The sequence below is a fragment of the Rhinoderma darwinii genome, chromosome 3, assembly GCF_050947455.1.
Source record: "Rhinoderma darwinii isolate aRhiDar2 chromosome 3, aRhiDar2.hap1, whole genome shotgun sequence".
Lineage (NCBI taxonomy): Eukaryota > Metazoa > Chordata > Amphibia > Anura > Rhinodermatidae > Rhinoderma > Rhinoderma darwinii.
Window position 1 is genome coordinate 301,408,617 of NC_134689.1, and position 26,953 is coordinate 301,435,569.

General features: G+C 44.9%; 1 protein-coding gene across 1 annotated transcript; it reads left to right on the forward strand.

Moving 5' to 3' along the window:
- The first annotated feature begins 771 nt into the window (after window positions 1–771).
- On the forward strand, window positions 772–22,736 carry IDH2 (isocitrate dehydrogenase (NADP(+)) 2). The gene is made up of 11 exons (XM_075858143.1): window positions 772–1,026; window positions 8,915–9,006; window positions 15,887–16,052; window positions 16,943–17,103; window positions 17,217–17,360; window positions 19,343–19,479; window positions 19,642–19,793; window positions 20,426–20,538; window positions 21,412–21,509; window positions 22,197–22,289; window positions 22,387–22,736. Exons 1-11 carry the CDS (start codon window positions 918–920, stop codon window positions 22,472–22,474), a joined length of 1,353 nt encoding a protein of 450 aa, XP_075714258.1. The 5' UTR covers window positions 772–917; the 3' UTR covers window positions 22,475–22,736.
- The last annotated feature ends 4,217 nt before the right edge of the window (window positions 22,737–26,953 follow it).

A 26,953-nucleotide genomic window follows, 5' to 3' on the forward strand; every position in this document is an offset into this window, starting at 1 on the left:
CATGGGGGCATCTGTCTTGGCTTTATACTGTATGGGTGCATCTATGGGGCAGTATACTGTATGGTGGCAGCTATGGGGGCATTATACTGTATAGTGGCAGCTATGGGGGCATTATACTGTATGGGGGCAACTATTTGGTATTGTACTGTGTGGGAGGCGCTATGGGAGCATGAAACTGCGTGGGCTGAACCAGGTGTGTATGGGCGAGGATTGGGTGGGATTAGAGGCGTGGTCTAAAAGATAAAAAAATTGCTGTGCTGCATCGGTTGTGCATGAGGTATGTATATGGACTGTTGGTAGGCTATTGGTGCTATATTATGGATCAGTACAACAACATGGGCTGATATACTGTATCCAATGGTGCATATATGATAGAGCCCTTTGCAGACTACTGTATGAAAGTATGTAAGCCTCCATAGGAATGCATTACCACTGTACTCTTGATCTGTTTCACACGAATCCTAGATTTGTTGTGCAAAATAGTTCTCCATAAATAAGAAAACTGTAGTTCTCTAGAGCAGAAGTCCAAACGACAAAACGACTGATACAAATACGGAATTTGATGTAAATGGGCCTTTGTGTCCAGCAGTGGAGTGGTTACAGAGCGGACCAGCTACAAGGGGTGGGGCTAGAATTCTTTGCCGGCCGTGAAGGGGTTACAGCGCCTCTACTTGGCGCGCGTGAGAAATAAATGAATGAAAAGTAGAGCATGCTCGCTCCCCGGCGGGCCCCGCCCCTTCTCCTGCCACCACCGGGCGTGACGTCACTGCAACTATAAATTGCCGCTATGCTGACGTGTGCGCCCTTGAAGCCGGGAGGCTTGGGGTGAAGTGCGGCGCGAAGTATAGAATCTGCGATTTCTCCGGGACACCCCAAGCTTGTGACCATCTTCCCGTCTCTCCCTATTCTACGGAAACATGGCCGGCTACCTCCGAGCTGTCACCTCTATCTGCAAGTCTTCCGCAGCAGTGCTGGGCAAAAATCCCGGTGCCCTCGCCCCCGCTCTCACCCAGCAGCAGAGGAACTGTGAGTGCGCCCGCTCTGTTTGTTTTCTGGGGTTTGCTCTCTGCAGCCGCGATCGGGAGGCAAGACTGAATTTAAAGTCACTGTCCGAGCGCTCCCACAGGAGATGCCCGGCGTCCATTGTCTGCATCGTTATCTGGGCGCTGCTCCCTCTCTGTAGTGTCTGAATTATCCCCTTTATGGCCATCTGTCTGCTTCCTAAAATACCCGTCCTGTGACTGGCGGCGCAGCACCTAGTGTACAGGATGGGATACGGCATATGGTGATTGCGGGGACGCTTCTATTGTCCGTGGCCTCCCTGCTCTGCACCTCTTCTCATATTATGCAGAGGATGCTGCGTGAATAAGCGGGGTGACCGGACGGTATAAGCGGGGTGGCCGTGTGACCGGACGCTAAGGTCATCTAGGAGCTGTTTGACCTTCTTTCGGGGACAGTAACCTATAAATGTGCATGTACCGTCCTAGATAAGGGAAGTGAGGCGAGGAGCTGCCGGAGTCCCCGCCTATGGGAGTGTCTAATTAGAGGGTCTATATGTGGGGGCTGTGTGATCCTGGCACACTCGGTAAAGCTGGGATAATGCCACTCTGTAGTTAGGCCCAGCTGTTTGATAGGGTGTGCTCTGCAGATGTTATACTCAGCTCTATTATAGGGGGCAATCTGCAGATGTTATGCCCAGCTCTATTATAGGGGGCGCTCTGCAGATGTTATACCCAGCTGTATAATAGGGGGCAGTCTGCAGATGTTATACCCAGCTGTATAATAGGGGGCACTCTGCAGATGTTATGCCCAGCTTTATAATAGGGGGTGCTCTGCAGATGTTATACCCAGCTGTATAATAGGGGGCAGTCTGCAGATGTTATGCCCAGCTTTATAATAGGGGGCGCTCTGCAGATGTAAGGCCTTGTACAGAGAGGAATTTGTAGGCAGAAAAAAAACCTGCCTCTTTGACCTGTCTGCACTTTCTTGCCACACTACTCGTGGCATTTTTCGTCCATGGCCATTGAGTGCTGTGGGCAAGAAAACGCAGCAAAAACCGCCTTCTCGGCATCCCGTTTATTTCAATGGTAGGTCCGAGGCGGAACCACATCAAGAAAGAACTTGGCGCTTTTTTCCCCGCGAACAGATAAAAGCTGCCATGGAAGAAAAGCGCCTCAGCCTCCCATTAAACTCAATTGGAGTTGGTTTCGGCTGATTCTGACGTGATTTTTGCGTCAAAATCGGCGCCAAAAAAACAACTGGCCCTAATGGAGGTTGGGTACTCTGTGGATGTTGGGCCAAGCTCTGTAATAGGTGGCACACTGCAGCTGTCACATTAATAGGGGGCACTCTGCCAATGTTAGGCCCAGCTCTGTAAATGGCAGGCACTCTGCAGATGTTAGGCCCAGCTCTGTAATATGGGGGCACTCTGCAGATGTTAGGTCCTGATCTGTAATAGGGGGCACTCTGTACATGGTGGGCCCAGCTCCATATTAGGGGGAACGCTGCAGATGTTGCCCCATGCTTGTTAGTAGGGCGCAGTCTGCCGATGTTGGGCCCTGGTCTGTAAATAGCAGGTTTTCTGCAGCTATAATGCTGAGCTCTGTAGTAGGGGGCACTGTGCAGTGGTTAGGCCCAGCTCTGTAATAGGGGGCACTGTGCAGTGGTTAGGCCCAGCTCTGTAATAGGGGGCACTGTGCAGTGGTTAGGCCCAGCTCTGTAATAGGGGGCACTGTGCAGTGGTTAGGCCCAGCTCTGTAATAGGGGGCACTGTGCAGTGGTTAGGCCCAGCTCTGTAATAGGGGGCACTGTGCAGTGGTTAGGCCCAGCTCTGTAATAGGGGGCACTGTGCAGTGGTTAGGCCCAGCTCTGTAATAGGGGGCAGTGTGCAGTGGTTAGGCCCAGCTCTGTAATAGGGGGCACTGTGCAGTGGTTAGGCCCAGCTCTGTAATAGGGGGCACTGTGCAGTGGTTAGGCCCAGCTCTGTAATAGGGGGCACTGTGCAGTGGTTAGGCCCAGCTCCGTAATAGGGGGCACTGTGCAGTGGTTAGGCCCAGCTCCGTAGTAGGGGGCACTGTGCAGTGGTTAGGCCCAGCTCTGTAATAGGGGGCACTGTGCAGTGGTTAGGCCCAGCTCTGTCTGGGAATAAGATTGTCTGCTGAATGCCCTTATCTGTATGGGCAATGCCTGGTCGTTTACTGTGCAGAAAGATGGCAAATAACTATGAAGCAAGATCACTGGAAAACCACAACCCTCTGCAGCTCCAGAGATGTATGTCAGAAATATGGAATTGGGCCTAGGTGGTAGTAATTCATCTAGACAAAATGAAGGAGTTGATCATAACTGAATTCCTTGAATTTTTCACTACGGTTGTGGGAACAAGTAATTGGTTGCTATGAGTTTGAGGCCCCATGTTTGGTGTCTGACGATTATTGTCCCTTCAGAAGTCGTCTTTTATAGGGTTACACAGGCAGGGTTCAGGAGGGATTTTAGTATCTAATATATTCAGCTGTTAGAGAATATCCTGATAATTAGGCATGGGACTTACAAGTCCTTGTGCCCTTGTCAAGTTCGGAGTTCTTCTTGGCAGATTATCTCTGGGGGTTTCTAAGTGAAAATCAAAATGGCAGCTGTTCTGTCGCTACTTTCTCTGCCTCCTGATTCACTATTCCACTAAGTTCTTCTAGCTGTTCGCAGTTTGTTGCGCTGTTGGCAGCTAGAAGCAGTTGTCTCTTCCCTGTGCTAAAATGCAGAGCGGCGTCTGCTTAGAACACATGACTAAACGTCAAGTGGAAAATATTCCAAGTTTATACAGTGCAGATCTGGTCACCGCTGAACAGAATACTACTCTATGCAGGTGCAGGGAGGTTCCTACTGGTTGCTTCATGTGGTTTATCACTTCCAGCAGTAATGTCACATTATCTATTTGACCTTCAGAGCCACTCTGCCCATATGGTTGTGCTGAGGCCTGACCAGGGGTGACAGACATGGGCAGGAAAAGTGCAGACATGGCCTGAGCCTGACCGCTTTAAACAATGTATCATGTGGCCGAGTCAAACTGCTTGAAGTTACATCATTCGTATGGTTGAAAAAAGACACATGTCCATCAAGTTTAACAAAGGGACAGGAAAAGTGAAGGGAAACATTTCTACACATAGGAGCTAATATATTTTTTGTTCTAGGAAATGATCTAGGCCTTTTTTAAATCCATCTACTGTCCCTGCTGTGACCAGCTCCTGCGGTGACTATTCCATAGATTCACAGTTCTCACAGTAAAGAAGGCTTGTCGCCTCTGCAGCTTGAACCTTTCTTTCTCCAGACGGAGGGAGTGCCCCCTTGTTTTTTGAGGGGGTTTTACAAGGAACAGGATTTCACCATTTTTTTTGTATGTGCCATTAATATATTTATATAAGTTAATCATGTCCCCCCTTAGTCGTCTTTTCTCAAGGCTAAATAGGTTTAGTTCTTTTAATCTTTCCTCATAACTTAGATTCTCCATGCCCCTTATTAGCTTTGTTGCTCTTCTTTGTATTTTTTTCTAACTCCAGGGCATCCTTTCTATGAACTGGAGCCCAGAACTGGACTGCATATTCTAGATGAGGCCTCACTAATGCTTTGCAAAGTGGTAATGTTACAAGTGACAGATTGCAATTTAGTATCTAGCCATGTTAGTTTGTTATAATCGATTGAATTGTATGGAAAGTTTGCTGTGTAGGGATTGTCACTGTAACTCCAGTTTGTTTTAAAGACCAGTCATTGGATGAGGCTCATTTTAACATTTCGGATGTGTTCTAGGTCCTACAGAGGCTGAACTTGAGGGCACTATTACAATCAATATATGGCCGCATAAAGTGCCAGTCTGGAAATTTAGGAAAAGCATGGAGGGACATGTTACGAGAACCTTCTCGACCCCGCAAAGTGTTCAACAAGCAAAAAACACACAGCAACCACTAAATCAATCCCAAATCAAAGATGCCCTTATGTGACGGGGTTCCCTTTAATGGAACAATTCGGATGCCCTTGTGACTTTAGATGTCTGTCTGGAGGACTATTAGACGTAGCACTGACACTTTACACTTTTTATGATTTATTCTGTGGTGGAAACAAATATGAAGTTGTCTGACAGCTAGACTTGTGTTGGCGGCTGTGTGGGTGCCTTTGGCTCTAATGCTGGGGATTTCTATAGTATCTCTAGAATACTAACAAGCTGGCTGGCACCATGGGGACTGTGCTGTCCTGCAGGTTCTTCTTTACACAACATTACTGTGGCAACTACCAATACAAACAGCAGAGAAACGCATGGACTGAACAGGCGCTGCCTCTACGGTTTGTGTGCGCAACTTACTGACATAAGGTCAATAATACCGCTGGTAACTGAATTTTCCACCGCTGGGACAGTATGTCCTAGATCCAGTATTAAGCGGACCCGTTCTCTTTTGAAAAAACCTAATTGAGGTTTCGAACTAGTAAGGCCCCATGCACACGACAGCAAAAAACCTCCGTTTTTGCGGACCGCAATTGCGGTCCGCAAAAACGGAGCCATTCACTTTCATTGAACACTGACACCTTTCCGTAGCACTACGGAAGGGTGTCCGTGCCGTGGAAATGTTCCGGGAATTATGGAACATGTCCGTTCTTTTGCATTTTGCGGGCCGTGCTCCCATACTTTGTATGGGAGCACGGCCCGAAAATGCGGCTGTCAGCGGCCGGCCGTGCCCGCAATCGCCGGCCGTGATTGCGGGCACGGTCATGTGCATGGGGCCTAAGGCAGTGGGCAACACTAGAGACTTTAGGAGCCACTCTTGGTTTCCTTGACCATCACACTTAGTTGTGCTGTAGAAGAGTTTTTGGCATACTGGTTAAATGGCTCCTGGGCTTTGTGGTCCTGCTTAAGAAGAACTTGGATCTATTGGTAAAAGGATTCATGTGTAAAATAGATCTATTAACCTGCTGCAGTTGTGTTTTTTGAGTTTTGACCGCTCATAGATTGGGGCAGAATGACAGCGCTTGCGCCTCGGGTCAACCTGCTCACTGCAGTCACATGTCTTCTAAACTTTCTGCACAAAGCACTTATTTTGGCAATTTACAGTTCAGAATATCTGGACAGGCCTAGTTAAACTTTTACTTGGAAGGGATATTGAAGGTTGATGTGGAGGTCAGGCGGGAGGCTTACATGGTGACAGCGTCGGTCTTGAAGCCAGGAATGTGGTTAGACTGGCTTCCTTGATGGAGTACAGAACTTGTGTACTGTTATGTTCCTCCCAGGCCATTTTAATAACTGTAAACTGTTACTGTTTGCTAGTAGTCACTGCCATGCAGGACTAGAAATGGCATTTTACTGTAGGACACTACAAAAAGCACCTTCGATCTAGTACAGACTTCTGAAAGGCTGCAGCTGTTTGCCAGGCTTAACATGCTAAAGTCTATTTTTACCAGAGATTGTCCTCTTCTGAGGATCTGATCGGATTAAATGTCATACTATGGAGCTGAAGGTGCTGTCCCCTCTGCTGCCGAAATTTCCTAAATATATATTTTTTTGTGCTGGGAATTAGTCTTTGGTTTTAGCAGACTATCAAAGCCTTCGTACACCATTGGCTATGTACACCATTGGAGGGCAATTTCTTTTAAAATAAAAAGGGCAATCAGTGTGATTGGTGCAACTTTCTAAATCGTTTTTATTAAAAATTAGTTTGCTTTGGAGCTGCAGCTCTGTGTATTCTCGATACAGAGCAGCTGTATCATTCGTTATGACCTGAATGTCAGTCCCGCAGACCTGACAGGTTTAATGTCAGCGGGTCCTGCGTGTCTGATATGCAGGATCTACCTATAATCTATCACAAGTTATGAATTTAGATGTGATGGATAACAGGTAGATCCTTTGTGTAACTTGTAAATAGTAAATTGGTTTGACACAACCTCCCTTTCTTAGTCATGCTGGTTGAATGATCATGATCTAAAACATGCTATATTCACAACACCGTGGTGGTCCGCTATGGGGAGCATTATACTGGGGTGGTGGTCGGCTATGGGGAGCATTATACTGGGGTGGTGGTCCGCTATGGGGAGCATTATACTGGGGTGGTGGTCGGCTATGGGGAGCATTATACTGTGGTGGGTGGTCAGCTATGGGGAGCATTATACTGGGGTGGTGGTCGGCTATGGGGAGCATTATACTGGGGTGGTCTTCTATGGGGAGCATTAAACTGGGATGGTGGTCCGCTATCGGGAGCATTATACTGGGGTGGTCAGCTATGGGGAGAATTATACTGGGGTGGTCAGATATGGGGAGCATTATACTGGGATGGGCAGTACTATCCTCAGTTTTCTCAGCTATGGGGAACATTATACTGTGGTGTGGTCAGCTATGGGGAGCATTATACTGTGGTAGGTGGTCGGCTATGGGGAGCATTATACTGTGGTAGGTGGTCGGCTATGGGGAGCATTATACTGTGGTGGGTGGTCGGCTATGGGGAGCATTATACTGTGGTGGGTGGTCAACTATGGGGAGCATTATACTGTGGTGGGTGGTCAGCTATGGGGAGCATTATACTGTGATGGGTGGTCGGCTATGGGGAGCATTATACTGTGGTGGGTGGTCGGCTATGGCGAGCATTATACTGTGGTGGGTGGTCGGCTATGGGGAGCATTATACTGTGGTGGGTGGTCAGCTATGGGGAGCATTATACTGTGGTGGGTGGTCAGCTATGGGGAGCATTATACTGTGATGGGTGGTCGGCTATGGGGAGCATTATACTGTGGTGGGTGGTCGGCTATGGGGAGCATTATACTGTGGTGGGTGGTCGGCTATGGGGAGCATTATACTGTGGTGGGTGGTCAGCTATGGGGAGCATTATACTGTGGTGGGTGGTCAGCTATGGGGAGCATTATACTGTGGTGGTGATCAGCTATGGGGAGCATTATACTGTGGTGGTGGTCAGCTATGGGGAGCATTATACTGTAGTGGTGGTCTGCTATGGGGAGCATTATACTGTAGTGGTGGTCCGCTATTGGGAACATACTGTGTGGTGGTCCGCTATGGGGAACATTATACTGTGGTGGTCAGCTATGGGGAACATTATACTGTGTGGTGGTTGGCTATGGGGAGCATTATACTGTGTGGGGGCATATATATGGGAGGCATACTGTAAGGGGGGCAGCTATGGGAGCTGTCGGGCAAGGCTGCAGAGCATAGTCGTGCGCAGGGGTCTGGTGGGGGAGGGGTAGGGGGCTCATGAGTTAAATTATTGCATCAGGGCCCATGAGCCTTTAGCTACGCCCCTAGTCAGTATCCCTACTGCCAGGTCTCCGCATAGTAATCCTCTGTTCACTGCAAAGCAGCTAATAGAATTTGCTTCTTCCCTGCTTGTCAGGTAAGGAGCAGAGACTGCAGTATATCTGAAGTCTCCTGCAGGGGACGGAAGAAGAGTCTATATGGTCGGAGCATAATCATTCCCCTTCCTCTTGATGCAGAGCCCCTCCTCTAGCAGAACAGATTAGCAGCAGGAACAAGGGAGACACGGGGGGGGGGGGGGGTATAATTACCCTAATATAGACATGTAATATATTAAAATTTACAGTAGACAATGACTATCACAAATAAATAAATTCTAAAATAGCAAAAAAGATGTGTATAAGAACGATTAAAAAAAAAAAGAGAAAAGCATTGTCTACGGAAAAAACGTCGCAAAAATAACGTTGTTAGCCCAACAAATAAAAAAGTTATAGCCATTTAACTAACATGTGCTAAAAATGGCTAAACGGTGTCTGGTCCTGATGGCGCAAAATAGCCCGGTCCTGATGGCGCAAAATAGCCCGGTCCTGAACTGGTTAAATAAATACTTTGTACAGTGTCCCTTCTGCTTCAGCCTTGGTTGGCTGCTTATTTTGTCCCTTTTTTTTCCCCCTCAATTTGCAGATGCAGACAAACGTATCAAGGTGGCTAACCCAGTGGTGGAGATGGATGGGGATGAGATGACCCGCATCATCTGGGAGTTCATCAAGGAAAAGGTATGATGATGTAAAGTGAGAACGTTTACCAGCTCACCGGTATCCAGTTGTCAGTGGTTCGGTACACTGACTTGACCATTCAGTGTAAATACTTTTATTTCCTAAAACAACCGGCATAGTGAGGTGAAAATACATGACACGCTTATGCGTTTGAAACGCCAACTGCGTTCTTAGTCATAGCACCATGACTTAAGTATGGAGTTGACGTTTGAAACGCATAAGCGTGTCATGTATTTTCACCTCACTGTGCCCAGTGTTGAAATGATGAATACAATCCCTTACACGATCAAATGGATCACTGGACCATACTACTTTTCTCCCAGCGATGATTATGTGCAATGCTGAGAGCCTCCATTTGACTGCGCTTATCACACTGCTCATACCAAGTTTCCTTTTTAGCTGGATGCCAGGCAGTGTACAGATCCCCTAACTGTGGATGTGGAAGCTGTGTAGTGGATCTTAACCTTAAACTAATTATCTATAAAGCTTATGTTTTTCCAAAAACTTGTCTACATGTCTCAATACCTCGCTGGGAAGCTGTAGATGTGTATTAGATTAAAGGGGTTGTCCGAGATATATTTTTACTTTAAATTTAAACCCACAATGCACATATTAACTATTGAATAATATACTTACCTGTGCAATCTTGCTTCTGTTCTCCGTTCTGGCAGCTCTTTTCTTCCGATCACCTGTCTTCTGACATCACTTTTTCTTCCTCGTCCACTGTCGTGTCGTATCCCGATCACATGGTCTCGTCCCAGCGAGACATCGGATGGGATACGACACGTCACTGGTGACGTGTCGTTTCTGCGGGTGCTCGTTCATGACTGCCCGCCCAGCCTATGCAGCTTTTCACTGTGAGCGCACCTATGCGTGTTCAGTGAAAAAAGTGAAAAGGGACGGCACCTGCGGACTAGCCCAGTCGACGAGGTACAGTGGCATCTGTACTTTTAGTTCTTACCCTATCAAAGCCTACACATAGTAGGCTTTGATAGGGGATTATACAACACGATGCAGCCCTTGAGGCTGTTATCTGCGGCCCGTGGGACACCGTTGCGCCGTAGGACCGAGCAGGCCCAAGGAGGAGCCGCACTACGCTAGTATAGGCTCTGCTCCGATGTCAGGCGAGTCCCGGAGCAGAGCCTATAATAGTACACTGTTTAACAACTGTTCCCGACCGCTGGCTGTGTTTTTACGGCCAGCGGTCAGGGACGGGTCCTTAAAACCCGAGCCATAGACTTTTTACGGCTCGGGTTTTAACTTGCTGCCCGCGCGATCGGGCAGCTGAATGTCGGGTCTCCGGCTGTCAGTGACTGCCGGGGACCCTGAGGAGAGGATAGAAGCAGCTTTCGCTGCTTCTGTCTTCTCCGATGTGTTTTTACACAGCGTTCAATGAATGCTGTGTATAGGAATAGAGACAGCAGCAGCAGCGCTGTCTCTATTCCTCCCGGTGATCATGTGACTGGTCACATGATCGCCGGGTGCCGTTACTGACAGACTGCGGCTGGGTCTTACAAGACCCAGCACAGCCCTATTAGTGACAATCGTCACTATGAGAGGGCTGATTTCCCCTGTAACTGGGGCTGCTGTGCAGCTCCAGTTACAGGGGAAAAGCCTGGTGTAAAAGAGAGGAAAAATATATATAAAGTTCCCCAAAGGTCTTCTTTGACCTTTGAGGGACAGACCATAGTAATAAAAAAATAATAAAGTAAAGTGCAAAAAAAATGTAAATAATAAATACACATAAAATACCCACCCCAAAAAAAGTCGTCCCGTCCCCCCCCCCCCCCGCCAATCATTGTTGTAACGCTAGCGCTGACCCAATTACCCTAATATAGACATGTAATATATTAAAATTTACGGTAGACAATGACGATCACAAATAAAAGGTCTATTTTAGGGTAAAACTATGTGATTACCCCAAAAAATAGCTGAAACATAAAAACTTATTTTTTTACTATTTTCAAACTTTATGAATAAAAATTCTAAAATGGCAAAAAAGGTGTGTATAAAAACTAAAAAAATAAACCTCCAAGGTCTACGGAAAAAACTTCGCAAAAATCACGTAGTTAGCCCAACAAATAAAAAAGTTATAGCCATTTAACTAACACGTGCTATAAATGGCTAAACGGTGTCTGGTCCTGAAGGCGCAAAATAGCCCGGTCCTGAACTGGATAAGATCTTCTGGGGTCCTGTATCTAAGCCTACATTGTTAGGCTTAGATACAGGGTCTAACAAACAGTGTCACACATGGAGCCTGTATCTAAGCCTAACACAATGTAGGCTTAGATACAGGACCCCAGATGACATTCTTTTTATTCCTTTATAAGGGTATGTTCACACGGCCTATTTATGGACGTAATTCGGGCGTATTAACCCCCGAATTACGTCCGAAATTACGGCTTGAAAGCAATGGGCTGACGTTTGTCTGTTCACACGAGGCGTATGTTTACGCGTCGCTGTCAAAAGACGGCGCGTAAATAGACGCCCGCGCCAAAGAAGTGTCATGTCACTTCTTCAGACGTAAATGGAGCCGTTTTCCATGGACTCCATGGAAAACTAGCTCCAGTTACGTCCATAATGGACGCGGCGTTCAAGCGCCTGCACATGCCGTTACGGCTGAAATGACGGGGCTGTTTTCTCCTGGAAACAGCCCCGTAATTTCGGCCGTTACGGACGCTGCCGTGTGAACATACCCTAAGATTACACATGGACCTATGGGGAAGTGCAGACTGTGAGTTTTGCTCAGCGAGAGTCCGCTGCGTAAAACTCGCGACATGTTCTATATTTCTGCGTTTTTCGCGCATCACGCACCCATTGAAGTCAATGGGTGTGTGAAAATCAGGCGCACCCCATGGAAGCACTTCCGTGGGACACGCGTTATTCGCGCAACAGCTGTAAAAGAATGAATGTAAACAAAAGCACCACGTGCTTTTCTGTTTACAAACATCCAAACGGAATCACGCAGCCACGCATCATATGAACAGGGCACACGGAGCTGTCAAGTGCATTTTGCGCACGCAAAACGCCACGGTTTTTGCGTGCGCAAAACGCACACGCTCGTGTAAATCCGCCCTTATGCATCAGTGTGCTTTTCGATTGTCATGCATTATTCATGCACTAACAAAGCCAGCCCATTTTTTTCTTTTTTACAAAAAATTGCTGTGTAAATCACGCACCAAACACGCGTGTGCGGTGTGTGGTTTTCACGCATGCATTGACTTCAATGTGAGTGTAGGTGCATGATAACGCACCAATAGAGGACATGCAGTATGTTTCACGCTGCGGACTCTCGCTGCACAACAATCACGGACAGTCTGCACTTCTCCATAGACTTGCATACGTCCGTGCCACACGTGTGAAAAACACGCGGGTTGCACGGACGTATATGGCGATCGTGTAAATCCGCCCTTAGGTAGACAGCGCCACTATGATTCCGGTCCACAACGGATTGCTTCATGTCTCTGCCTAGGTCTATGTCCAAGCAAAGCGTGCAGGAGCGGAATCCCCGACCATAGTGGGATTCCACTACTCCGATAAGTTACAATAGCGCTACGCACAATAGCGCTAGGTACAGGTGGGGGAGGGGTAGTGTCATCTATGTAATAAAATTACTCCTCCTCACAGCACAAAGTGCATGTGAGGAGGAGGAATGGTACATTAAGTACAATAACGGAGGCAGCATTAGGCTAAGTTCACACAGAGTATTTTGACGAGTTTTTTTTAAGCGGAAACAGCGTCGCAAAACTCGTCAAAAATGGCCCGAAAATGCGTACCGTTGATTTCAATGGGAGGCGTGGGCGTCTTTTTCCCGCGAGCAGTAAAACTGCCTTGCGGGAAAAAGAAGCGATATGCTCTATCTTTGGGCGTTTACGCCTCTGACCTCCCATTGACTTCAATGGGAGGCAGAGAAAGCGTATTTCGCGTTGTTGCCAGCGACGCTCAATTGCCGCAAGCAAAAAACACCACGGAAAACGACGCGAAAAACGCAGCAAAAAAAGCTATAAACGCCGCGAAAAAGGCTACAATAAACGCAACGAAAAATGCAGCAAAAAAAATACGCAAAAAAAAGCGAAAAACGCCGCAAACAACTCAACAAAAAACGCTGGGTAAAAACTACGCAAAAATCAACGTGCAGGGAGAGGTAAATCTGCTGCAATGGAATTTTGAGGCAGATATTCCTCCTGCAAATAAACTCTGTGTGAACATAGCCTTAGTGGAGCGAGACATGAGATAGAAGAGGGTGGACGAGGGTTAGGGTAGACACGAAGAGGTTTATAGACATGAAAAGAGAGAGAAAGCATAAATATGAAAAACATAATGGGGGGAGAACGGTCACCATCCTTCAAAAATGTCAGCAAGGAGACAAGTCCAGTGAAGGAGGTCAGCGGGGAGGAGCAAGGACAGCTCACGTGAACTCTTGGAAGGTACGTGCACGCTCATTGCAGCCTGCAATGAGCGTGCATGTAAAATAAGTTTCATGACAAGGAAACCTCAACAAACCAGACCTGAACTGCATGTAAACAAGCTGTGCTGAATTCAAAGAAGAAATGTGCTAAGTAGAATTATTTTTTTTAAATGATGCTTTATTTAGGTTGTCTGTATAAGGGGTAATGTATGACAGAGTTTTTGAAATAATTTTGGTATCTCGGACAACCCCTTTAACTCTAGCCATAAATGTTATGTAAGGCCCCCTTCACATCATGGTTTTCACCTAGTTTTCGAGTGCGTTCCGTGATGGCTCCCTGCATGCACAATAAACATGTACGTAGGGCTCAACTAGCCCAATTTAGGCCAAAATGGTATCCTTTTGGCCTTCATCAAGCTAATACTTTTGTATACTTTTTTTCTTGGTATGGGATAGTGCAGTAGACTATGCTATTCCATATTATGTAATCCCATTAAAAAGTGTACTATGACTACTAAATGGAATACGTCACATTCATGCAGAGGTGGCAATAACGCCTGTACGGGCAATTTCACACTTTAAAACGGTCAAGCGTGAAACTGAACCGCTTGACCTACTGCACAGGTGCTGCATGCAAGTATAGCCCTGCGGTGGTAATCTTGCTCTTTGGTACAGGCCTTACTGGAATTGGAGAGGATCGCTGCATTGCTATAATTGTATGCACACCTGTGCAGGAGAGCCAATACTGAGGGGTAGCACTACACTTGGATGCAGCATGTGTGCTGGGGAGCCAATGAGTCCCTGTTTGCTGCGAGTAAGGAGCTTATTTCCAAGCAGCCGTTTGTGCAGGCTGCCGGAGTATGTGCAGCACAGCCTCTGAGTGGCTTGTGAATGCTGCCGTGCCCAGACAGGCTACATTTGCACGAGCGTGTCAGATTTTCACGTGCATAAAAGCGCAGCTTATTTCCAGAAGTTCGTGTCTGTGTGCCATCGTGCGCTGCGTATGGCATGTGTTTTTCTCGTCCATGCAAGAACTTTTAAAAAAAAAATTCTCCACTTCTTTGTAACTGATGAGTGAAACACTGACAGCACACAGATGTCGTCCGTGTTTTTCAAGCACCCATAGACTTCAAAGGGCAACAAGGTGCGCACCAATATAGGACATGCAGTGAGTTTCACGCAACGGACACTCGCTGCATGAAAACACGCGCATGTCTGAATAGCCCCCATTGAAATGAATGGGTCTGTGTGCTGTCAGTTATTGCAACGGACAGCACACGGACGAAGAATACTCTTCTGAATGAGCCCTAAGGGTATGTGCACACACAAAATAAAAAACGTCTGAAAATAGTTTTCATGGGAGAATGGCTCCTGATTTTCAGACTCCTTTTTTTTTTTTTTAAGCCACTAACGGTTTTCGCAGTGTTTTTACAGCCGGCTTTAGAGCTGTTTTCCTATAGAGTCTGGAGAAACGGCTCCAAAAAGGCAGAAGTGACATGCCGTTTTTATGAACGCCCAGTCAGAACCGAACGCTGTTTTTCCGATTGAAATCAATCGGCACATGTTTGGCGGCGTTCTGCTTCCGGTTTTTCGGGAGGTTTACGGGCCGAAAAATGGCTGAAAAACACTGCGTGTGAACATACCTGAAGTCTCCTGTAGTGTGGAAGTAGATGGTAAGCAGCCTATTTTTATTGACTAGCACCTTTATTAAATTGAAAGTATTTTTATTTTGACTGCGACCTTGTCTAAAAGACAAATTGCTCCAATTTGGACCATTTGTCTTTATAACTAGATTGTGGTGGTTAAAAATCCTTCCAATTTGTCAGACAATGTCAGTGAAGAAAATGCAATCATTTTTATGTACAGTAATCGCGTGTATATGTCCTGCCCTCACATATTTTATGTGGATATTTCTGGGTGACAGTGTGAGGGCCTGTTCACATCACCATTCGCTTTCCGTTCTGGGGTTCCGTCGGAGGTTTCCGTCGGGTGAACGCAAAGTGAAAGCACAGCTTCCGTTTCAGTCACCATTGATCTCAATGGTGATGGAAACATCGCTAATGGTTTCCGTTCGTCACCATTCCGGCAGGTTTCCGGTTTTCCGACTGAATCAATAGCGGAGTCGACACCTCCGACGGAAACCCGGAACTGAAATGAACGGTGATGTGAACAGGCCCTAATACATCTTAAATAAATGACTATAAAGCCCCTCCCCAAACCAGATTTGCGCAGTCCAAATAAAGTAGAGGTCTTGTGGTAGGCAGGGCACACCTTATTTGACAATCTAAGTGCCTTTGTCCCCTGACTCAGGTGCTTTACCTATGCCTTTGGTTTATGTCGTGACAATTTCACACATCAGCCCGTTTATTCTATGCTGACCATTTTGATAGATCTTGTCAGGCATTAATTTCAGCGTTCCCCCAAGACCATTTTATCCAGATTTATAGTAACTTTGTTTTCTTTTCCTTTCAGTTGATCCTGTCTAATGTTGATGTGGAGCTAAAATATTTTGATCTTGGCCTTCCATATCGTGACCAAACCAATGACCAGGTTACCATAGACTCTGCTCTGGCCACTAAGAAGTACAGTGTTGCTGTAAAGTGCGCTACAATCACTCCCGATGAGGCTCGAGTAGAAGGTATTCACTGTAATACATGTCTTTGTTATGCCACCTGTTCACTTCTAGAAGGCATTTTTATGATTTTTCAATCTTACAATTCTGTTTTTTTTGCATATATATATATATATATATATATATATATATATATATATATATATATATATATATATATATATAATAGTATAGTAATGAACAAAACAGTCTTTTCTGAAGGTCCAGAATTTGCATTTTATTTAGTCCTTACGATGTTAGAGGATATGACATAAATGTCTGATGGGTGAGTGTCCCAGCTCTGTCCACCTATCCATGGAACAGGGCTTACTGAACCTCCATCCCACCTGGTGAGGCAGCCACCGCTGCATTCAGGTGGAGAACGAATGGAGATAGTCGCACTTGATTCCATTTATTTCTATGGGAGTTGCGGAAACAGCCGAGCTGGACCTGCATCTATCAGACATTTATGGCATACGCTGTGGATATGCCAGAAGTGTCTAAGGTGGGAATAACCCTTTAAGTCGGGCATGTGTTAATTTCATCAAAAGATGAGCGTTTCAAATCATTCAGTCTACTGACATGGCCCATGTATATGCTGTGGTTGACTTTTGAGGTTTCAAAGCAGCTTTCATCCAGGGTTGGATTTGCTTGAAAGGTTTTTCTCTTTAATGCAGTATCTTGAGTATTTCACAAGGCTAGAGATGAATACTGCTTTGAGGTTTTAAAGTTTTCCCTTCCGAAATTTCCCTAAATGTGTATTCTGGTGTGAGCCATTGACTGCCATGCTAAGGTACGGACTGCCATCCAGTGGTATGTCTGGTGTATGACCACAAACGGCTGATCCTAATTTATTCTCCACCAAAATATCTTGCAAATGGCACTAGAATTAAAATTACAAATGTCTTAAATGTTAGAGTTTAACTTGAAGAAGATGTGGAAGAGTCCCAATGGCACAATCAGGAATATCTTGGGTGGAACAGTCTTCCGTGATCCAATTATTTGTAAGAACATTCCACGACTGGTTCCTGGATGGACACAGGCCATCACAATTGGTAGACATGCATTTGGTGATCAGGTAAGATTGGCTTTGTTCGTGGACTATTAACTTTGGTGTTTGTCCTTTTTTAACTACCTTCCTTTTTTTTTTTTCTTTCTTCTTTTTTTTTTTTTTTTTTTTTTTTTTTTTAGTACAAGGCCACAGACTTTGTTGTTGATCAAGCTGGAAAATTCAAGATGGTGTTCAATCCAGCTGATGGCTCCGCAGCTAAGGAATGGGAAGTATTTGACTTTCCAGCAGGAGGTGTAGGCATGGGAATGTACAACACCGATGAGGTAATGATTTTTTTTTTTTTTTTTTGTATATAGAATAAGGTCAATGATCTTCTGAGACTGTATCATACTACAAGGGTTAAAATGATTCACATCGTCTGCATATAAGCATTTTTTTGTGATTTAACAAGTGATATGCACTACTCCTGATATTCATTAAAGATTGAGATTTCCCTGTTGACTAAAGGCCTCATTCACATAACCAAATGCAAGATATGGTAGCATATGGCACTCTAAACGGTTGCACAAACTGTACCACAGTGGCACTGGACTGTATGTTTAAAAAAAAAACTGCCCAAAATAGTGTCAAATGGAGGTATAGAGACCATTAGGTGTATTACAGATCATACAACTGGTACAGATGTGTAATATAGATATTGGCATTGATGGAAATGGGTCAGTATAGATTTAAAGGTTCAAGTCTATAGCACTCTTTATAGTGCTTTAAAACCCTGGATTTTTTAATTTTTTTTAAGCCAAAAGTGAATACAAAAATAAGTTTAAAGGACCGACTGATACTTCAACACTTTTGTATCCACTACTGTGTTTAGCTGAAGAAGAGCTTCATACAATTTTGGCATGTGTAAGGCTGTGTTCACATCAGAGTTGGACTTTCGTTCGTGGGTTCCATTAGACCTTTCCATCAGAGGAACCCATGTATGGGAAGACAAACCAAAACAATGGCTTCCGTTTGCATTACCATTGAAATCATTGCAATTGGCTTCCGGTTTTTAGCAGGAACTATAGCATAGTCGACTACGCTATTGTTTCTGCTAAAAAAACAAATGAAAACCTTACAGAACGGAAACAAATTTCAATGGAAGCCTTAATCAATGGTAATTCAAAAAAACTGATTTCCGTTTGCCTTTCCGGTCGTGGGTTCCTCAGACAACGGAACCTATGAAAGTAGGGCTGAAGTGAACAAGCCCTAAATTCATGTGGGTTGTAGGTGGCTTTTCAGTGTCTTTGTACAGTGGCCCATGCTGCACTGCACGCATAGATATGTTGGTGGGTTAGTTTGAAAGTTAGAGGAGCTGAGAATCTGATTTTACTGATATTAGCACATTTGTCTCAAAGCTGGTGTCCGATCCAAACTTGTTAAGAATAAGGTCAAAACCACAGAAAAGGCCAAACTTACTAGGTAGGTGGGTGGGTGAAAACCCGTTCCCATCAGGACGCAGACGGGTCAAAGAATGCTGCAGAAGGAGTGTACATTAAATAGTGATAGCCCCTCCCACTAGTCTTGAGGGGAGTGGCGAACTAAGTGCTCAAAGGTGTGCGATAAAGAGTGTCAGTGTAGTGCTAGGGTGTGAATGGATGGTAAAAAATAAATATGTATGTATGAAAGTGTCAGAACTGTGTAATGTAATAAAAATAAATAATAAATAAGTGTGATGAATAGGGGTCAGTGCTGTGAATAGTACATGGGGTGTCAGTACTATGTGTAATACGTGGAGGGATAATGTGCTGGTCGTCAGGCATGGCGTATCTTGCCGAATAACAGCCTATTTGTAACGCCGCTAGTGTAGGCTAAGTTAAGAATAAGGGTATGTTCACACGCTCTGTTTTCAGACTTAATTTGGGCGTTTTACGCTCCATTACGCCTACAAACATCTGCCCGTTGCTTTCAATGGGTTTTACAATGTTCTGTTCCCACTAGGTGTAATTTTATGCTTCGCTGTCAAAAGACGGCCGTGAAAAAAGTGCATGTCACTACTTGGGACGTTTTTGGAGCCGGTTTTCATTGACTCCATTGAAAAACCGCTCCAATAACGTCCGAAAAATACACCGCGAAAAACGTGAGTTGTTCCAAAAACGTCTGAATCAGGAGCTGTTTTCGCCTGAACACAGCGCCGTAATTTCAGTTGTATTTTGCTAAGCCGTGTGAACATACCCTTAGACATTTAATCCCTCATCTGTATTTCAAATGAGCTATATAAACTTTGTAGTAATATCTTTGTTTTGAACGTGCGCTTTTTCTGCAGTCTATCTCTGGCTTTGCACACAGCTGCTTCCAGTATTCTATTCAGAAGAAATGGCCTCTGTACTTGAGCACAAAGAACACCATATTGAAGGCTTATGATGGCAGGTTCAAGGACATCTTCCAGGAGATCTATGAGAAGTATGTATAAAAATCTAAAAAATGGACGCATTGTTTTTTGAAAAAAGTCATTGTTCTACTACTGGGCAGTTCCTAATTTTTAATTTATTTATTTTTTATTTGCCAACCTAAGGTACAACTTATATCCATTGTAATTTAAAAGGTACCTGGTTTCACTTCTAGGCATTATAAACCACAGTATGATAAACTGAAGATCTGGTACGAGCACAGACTGATTGATGACATGGTAGCTCAGGTTCTCAAGTCCTCTGGAGGCTTCGTTTGGGCTTGCAAGAATTATGATGGAGATGTCCAATCTGATATTCTTGCTCAAGGTAGGCTTGCGTTTGTGCTTGACTCAATCTGACATGAGACGAAGACCAAATCAGACTGTCATTTCTACTTAAAATGTTATAGCTCCGTTCGCTTAAACTAAAATTGGTCGTTGTGACGGTAGAATTTTTTTTTTAATAATAATGCTGAAACTTATTTTTGAGCCAGCAGGATAGTCACTGTAAAATTAGTTAAATGAGGCAGAATAGGTAAATGTGAGACCTTTACACTAGGCAATAACATGCCACAGTGATTAGCTGCAACAGTCACTGGTATGGTATGTCATTGATGCAGAGTGGCAGGGGACCATGTAACTATCAGAGCTGGAGAAGCAGGTCATCTTAAAAGAATATACAAATTTGTCTGTCAATTGTTTCCTACTTCCCCCTCCCCCGTTTGCTGGCTGCATGTAAATATTGCAGCCAAGGCTCAGCCCTTACATCAGAATTCCTGCCACCCTGCTCCTGTCTTATGTTGGGAGTGGAGCCATTTTTTTACATTACGTGGTCTATGCATCTGTAGTAAATGCTGCCACAGTACCCAAGATTACTCGGACACTGGCAACAGGGTCCAGAGGAAGGTTCCATCATGGTTTCAATGTATAATACTGAATGTCTTGACATTTCTCTCCCAGGATTTGGTTCCCTTGGATTGATGACATCTGTCCTGGTGTGCCCAGATGGAAAAACCATTGAGGCAGAAGCTGCTCATGGAACCGTTACACGTCATTACCGGGAACATCAAAAGGTGCCATTCCATAATCTTACTTTACTCCATATCCAGGCAGCATATATAACTTAGTAAGATTCTTCGGTTCATTATGTGAGCACATTTCATGCCTGTAGTTGAGGTGGTTGCTTTTACACTGGGTGTTTCCTTTTGTAGCACTTTCATGTCTCTGCTTGATTAGTCCATTTAATGTTAAAACAGTTAAGTGTCTGTTTACGTCTTCATTGGAGCGAACAGCCAAAAATACTGGAACAGTAGCGTAGCATGCCGCGCTATTTCTGGCCATGGAAGCCCGACGGAACCCATTAAAGTCAATGGGTTCCATTGGGCGCTGATGTGTCCGTCATACAACAGACCTGGCGCTTCTGGTAATTTTTGTTCTGCTTCTCTGACTGGGCAGAATGGAAACAGACGCAGGTGTGAACAGGCTGTTACTGGACAGAGCAGTGACTAAAACTGCTCAAACAAGTCCCTCATCCAGTTCCTGCTTGCTTTATATATTTTGTTTTTCAACCATAAACAAATCTAATCAAGGGTAGACTTGGAGCTTCACATCAGGTAGTTCTGTATATATAAATCCACACACTAGGAATATGCAGAGAAGCAATATTAGTCTCGCCACTCCATGTGGGTTATGTCCTGCACTATCCTCCTTGTGGGTAAAGACCAGGCGGATTGTGCTGGACATAACCCACATGGAGTGGTGAGACTAATATCGCTTATCTGCATGTTTTCCCTACTGTCTGGAGCTTGTAAATCCGGCACTACCTGATGTAGTCTACCCTTTATGATTATAAAATATAATTCCTACTGGAGACTAGAAACATGTGCACAAGTTATCCCTTCTGATTCTACAAAATCATCCATTTGGATTTTTCCTGCTACACAAAGGGTCGTCCCACAAGTACAAATCCCATTGCCAGCATCTTTGCATGGACCCGGGGCTTGGAACACCGAGGAAAGTTGGATGGAAATCCGGATCTGATTGAGTAAGTCTTTTATAAAAAATTGTTGTTTGTGAATTGTTCATACCAGTCAAAGCCTAGACTATTTAAACTAAAGCAGCAACTCTTTCTAGAAGGATTTTTTTTTTTGGGGGGGTGGGGGGGGGGGTTGTCACTTAAAGCGTAACTAAACTTTCATCAAACCTTGGTCTTGTCATAGTGACATAGTGACGTATCAGATGTTTTGATCAGTGGGGGTCTTAGCGCTGGGACCCACCACTATTGCTAAGACAAACGTGCAGAAGTGCTCAGGTGAGCGCTTTGTTTCGGATCGCCTCTGTTTGGCTTTCCTCGGAAAGATGAGCAATCGGTGTACGGACTCATAGACTTACTATTCAGCCTGTACGCCTCTTAATGTTAGTGAAGGAAAGAAAGACCGGATACATTGTAGTAAGCCTGATGAATGAGGACCTTGTGTTACAGACCCAGCACTGGCAGGAAGCAGAGATCTTAAAATCGTGCAAAATTAAAACTCATAACTATTCGCTACAGAACTAATCACTATACAAGGAATAAAGTTTATGCTTGAAGGGGAAGTATTAATTTCTGTACCTTGGCAGAATTTCTGCAGGAGTCCAGATAGTCCTCAGGATATCAGCTGATTGACTAGAATCTGTAATATCTCCAGCCTTTGTTTTACTTATTGCAGTTTTGAATGTTCCTTTCTTACAGCTTTGCCTTGAAGCTAGAGAAGGTTTGTGTTGAGACGGTTGAGAGTGGTGTAATGACAAAGGATTTGGCAGGCTGTATTCATGGTTTAAGCAAGTAAGTGGCTGCTCATTCAACACTTAGGGGTTTTTTAGGCCAAAGAAAAATTGACATTGAACTTCCATTTCATTGCTGTTCTTTGTTTTCTCTGCAGCGTCCGAATAAACGAGCATTACGTGAACACCACAGACTTCCTGGACGCTATAAAGAACAACCTGGACAAAGCACTGGGGAAGAAATGAAGCTCGCACTAGTTCAATGGCCAGACAGTTTTACCTCATTTTTAACCTCTTCAATATAGGAAGTCTCCTTTAGAGTGACATTTGAACAAACTTTTTTTAACCCGTATAATGCTGGTTGTATTAAACACCCTGCACCGCTGCAGATTCGGGACAGGTCTTAGTCACCTGTGTTTAGTGCTGGACTCCAGTTTACCGCACCTTTTGTATCTGTCATCTTGCTCTGATGGTGCCATGTATAGCAATTAAAACCTTCACAAACTTCTCCTTGTAAATTGGTTGAGAATTTTGTCATGGCATTTTGCCATGCTAAACTCATGGAAGCATGAAGGTATTTTGCTTTGTTTTTTTTTTTTTTTTGTAAATTCCCATTGGTTGCTCATGAGCCCAACTGGACACTTAAGGTTAACCACCACATGTAGTAGATTTTCAACAGCGATTCTGCTGCAAAAGCTGCATGTTATGTGCAGATTTTGCTTCCGATTTCATCCCTTCTACATTGTTCTGGATGTTTGCTGCAGATTTGACAATTCACAGCATGCCCTGATTTTGGTGTGGAAAAAATGTTAAGCAGCATGTAGATGAGATTTTTTTTTAAATGTCCTTCACTTGTCTGCAATAGTTTTCCGCTGCAGGATGGAAAATCTGCTATGTGCGCAAAGAGCGGGCATTGCATGCTTGCCTTCCGAAGTCTGTAAGGGTGTTGCTTTTAGATGTGTTTAGTGAGTGCCTCATACTGCAGAAAAAATATGATAGCAGAATATACAGTGACTTCCTTGGAGGTTGGAAGCCTTTAATATACCTGCAGTTTTGATTTAAATGGTTATCCCATTGACATGGTCCCTGTCAATGTGCTCTATTGAGGCACAGTAATAGCATGGGGGATGGGGCTAGCTCAGACTGCTTTATTAGGCAGAGGGCTGCCAAGAGGCTCCTGATCAGTAGGATCAATGTATTACCTGGGCGCAGTCATTTGAATGGCCGGTTTGTAATGCCACAATTCTCCTGCACTGCCCCCTTGCTGCTTCCCCTAGCAATAACTGCTTATAGCCAAGGGTTTAAGGTAATTGCCATCGCGTCTTAAGTTTTTTGTTTTTTTTTTTCAAAATTATTTTTCACAAAGATTTTCCAATTTTAAAACAAACATGACAAGTAAAGTAAACGTGCATATTTGCACCTCAAAGCATAGTAGGATATTGCATTTTGAAAATATACAGAAGTGCAAGGCTCATTGGGTCTTAATTTAAAGAAGGGATTGTCAATATGGGATTTGCATTTATCGCCTTGTGAAATTGGACTTCAGTCATATAGACTACTTATTTTGCATTCTCTATTAGGTTTGGATCACTGAGCAAAAAAGCTTTGCAGTTTTATTTTGAGCCAAACGCAGAAGTAGACAAACTTAGAGATGCATCAGTATTTCCTCTGCCTTTCCATCTTTTTGGATCCACTCCTGGCTTTGGCTCAAAGTTTAGCCTAAAACGGTGTGATCCTGGCCTTAATACTATAGTATGTACAAGATTTCTGATCTTACCAGCTAACTTCTTATCACCCTGCTTCCCTGGGTCTGTTAGATTAACCCCTTCCCGACATCCGCCGTACATATACGGCGCTGCCGGGAAGGTGTTCACGCAAACCGCAGTACGTCGCAGTGATGGTGCGGGCTCAGTAGCAGAGCCGGCACCATCACCACGGGGTGACCGCTGTATTATACAGCTGGCACCCTCCTGTAACTGCCAGGACCGGAGCTACTCTCCGATCCGGCTGATTAACCCCTCAGTTGCTGCGCTCGATATTGCGCAGCATCTCATAAGTTTTAACCTGACTGGTAACCCATAGACGTAATCGCTGGGTTGCTGTGGCAATCGGAGGCCAGATAATGGTGTCCAAGTCTGCCTTGTACGGAAGCCGATGAGGACCCGCCTTCGGCGTGTCCTCATAGGCTTGCTGTCAGTGAATAACTGACAGCGCTAATACACTGCACTACGTATGTAGTGGAGTGTATTAGAGTAGCGATCGGAGCATCAGGCCCTCAAGTGCCCTAGTGGGACAAGTCAAAAAAGTTAATAAAAATGTCGTAAAACAATAAAAACACACGTTTAAAATAAAAAAGCTAAGCTGACTTTTTTCCCATAGTAAGTCTTATTATGGGAAAAACCGTAAAAATTAAAAAGACTATACATAATTGGTATCGCCGCGTCCGTAACGACCCACACTACAAAACTATTATGTAATTTATCCCGCACGGTGAACGCCGTAAAAAAAACCATGAAAAACAATGCCAGATTCTTTGTTTTTAGGTCACATCTCCTTCCAAAAAAATGCTATAAAAAGCGATCAAAAAGTCACATTTACTCCAAAATAGTACTAATAAAAACGACAATTCGTCCCGCAAAAAATAATCCGACACAGCTTTGTGCACGCAAGAATAAAAAAGTTATGGGTCTTAGAATATGGCAACACAGAAAACGATTTTATAAAAAAAGTGATTTTATTGTGCAAAAGCTGCAATACATTAAAAAAACTATATAGATTCGGTATCGCCGTAATCGTATCGACCCGCAGAATAAAGCTAACATGTAATTTAGGGCGCACTGTGGATGCCGAAAAAAAAATAATAAAAAAAACTATTCCAGAATTGCTTGTTTTTGGTAATTTCCTTAACCAAAAAATTAAATAGTGATCAAAAAGTCGTATGTGTTCTAAAATGGTACCAAGTTATGGCACTAGTAATGCGGTGATAAAAAAACATCTCAATGCGCAGGCCGTAGGAGCACATTCATTCAGTTTCAGGGCCCTAGTATTTAGGAACTAGGAAGGGACATAGCACATCCCTGGAAGCGAGGGTCGCCCGTATTATACCAGCGCAAAACTTTCCCAGCAATATTTCCCAAACAATGAAGGAGAAGTCCTCAAAAGGTGCAGAGCGTTACAAAAGGGGATAAGAAAGAAAACCGTTTATCAGCGCGACACCGGCCTGTGCATAACGGATCGCTTCACAGCGTAACACATATCTATGGATAATTGTATTATTTACCCAATTATTATATACCCCCCTTATAATGTCCTGATATTCTCTGCACACATTACGTATGCCACCACATTATAAACTGAAATACCTGCAAAACCCCAAACAGTACTATTCCACTGTTTTTAGTTCCACAAGACCTCTACAAAGCTGACCATGGTGCCTAAAATATATTCTAATAAAAAGGAGGCCCAAAATCCACTAGGTGCTACTTTTGCTTCAGAGGCTGGTGCTTCAGTCCAGTAGCACACTAGAGCCACATGTGGGATATTTCCTAAAACTGCAGAACCTGAGCAATAAATATTGAGTTGCGGCTTTTAGAGAGAGCTCCTCTGTACCCTGAGACCATCCGGGCTGTATCCTGGCCATCCTGCCTCGGGGGACGTTGCAGGCAATTCCCCTGACACGGGCTCGGAGAGACCCCAGAGAAGCTCCGATTTGAATCGCCCCGGAGTCGTGGGCGGTGGAACGCCGAAAGAAGTGCGGGTGTCCCTGGCCCAGTCACGCGGCTGAAGACAAACGCCCAGCGGGAGAAGAGCCCTGGATTGGGGATCCCCCCTGCTAGGGGAGACAGTGGATCAGGGTGACCCGCCATCAAAAGTGATATTACAGCTGGCACAAATCATCCTACCTGGGTCTCCTGCAGAAGAAGATCCTTCTGGTGGCCATCTTGGAGGAGGCGAGGCCGGACTGTGGCTGAGCAGCACCTACACCAAACAGGCCGGTAAGGAGAAGGGAGGAAGAGGACATAAGGGGGAGGGAGATCTTCCCTGTGGACTGCTGCGTGACCCCCCGATTGGCCATCATTGTACCCCGAAGGGCATTGCTAATCTGGCAGGGGAAGATCCCGGCCACCATCTTGCGCGAGGCAAACCTGAGAGAAGCCAAGCCCTGGCCGCCATCTTGAAAAGCCACTACTCTGCTGCCATCTTGTGGCGGATAAAGGCAACTGCAGCCTGATAGGAAAAGTGCTGGGAAAGGGAGAAGTGGGGCAGACCCCAGGTGAGGACCCCCAAATAGCAAAGTTGTGACCCAGACCAATATCTTGTGTGGGGCAATACCCACGTGAAAACACCCGGGCACGATCTCGCGGGTGGCACTGCTGGGCCTGACGTCCATTCTTACTGCCCAGGGACTGGTATACACATCGCACGGGGGGAGAACCCCGGTGTAACCCCCAGCCAGGGACTACTCAGCGCGACTCTCCTAACTGTGTGCACTACGTCAACATTGTAGGAAGAATCGAGGATTTATTGCGCGTCAGAAACTCCCCCTTTGACCCGCCTTGGTTCACTTCATCGTTTGCACGGGACATTGTTTGCTGAACCCACTATGTTTCGTTATAAAGATCCCTCCAAACCCCTGCACATGCTGATGGATCTGTAATGATGTAACGTGCTGTGGGCTACTTTCCTTCTATTTGCCTCTGCTGCCTGTTCATTGTCTGTAAAATC

Coding starts and splice junctions, on each gene's coding strand:
- IDH2 (XM_075858143.1), top strand. CDS start 918: ATGGCCGGCTACCTCCGAGCTGTCACCTCTATCTGCAAGTCTTCCGCA. Junction 1,027..8,914: donor CACCCAGCAGCAGAGGAACT/GTGAGTGCGCCC, acceptor CTCAATTTGCAG/ATGCAGACAAACGTATCAAG. Junction 17,361..19,342: donor GAATGTACAACACCGATGAG/GTAATGATTTTT, acceptor CTTTTTCTGCAG/TCTATCTCTGGCTTTGCACA.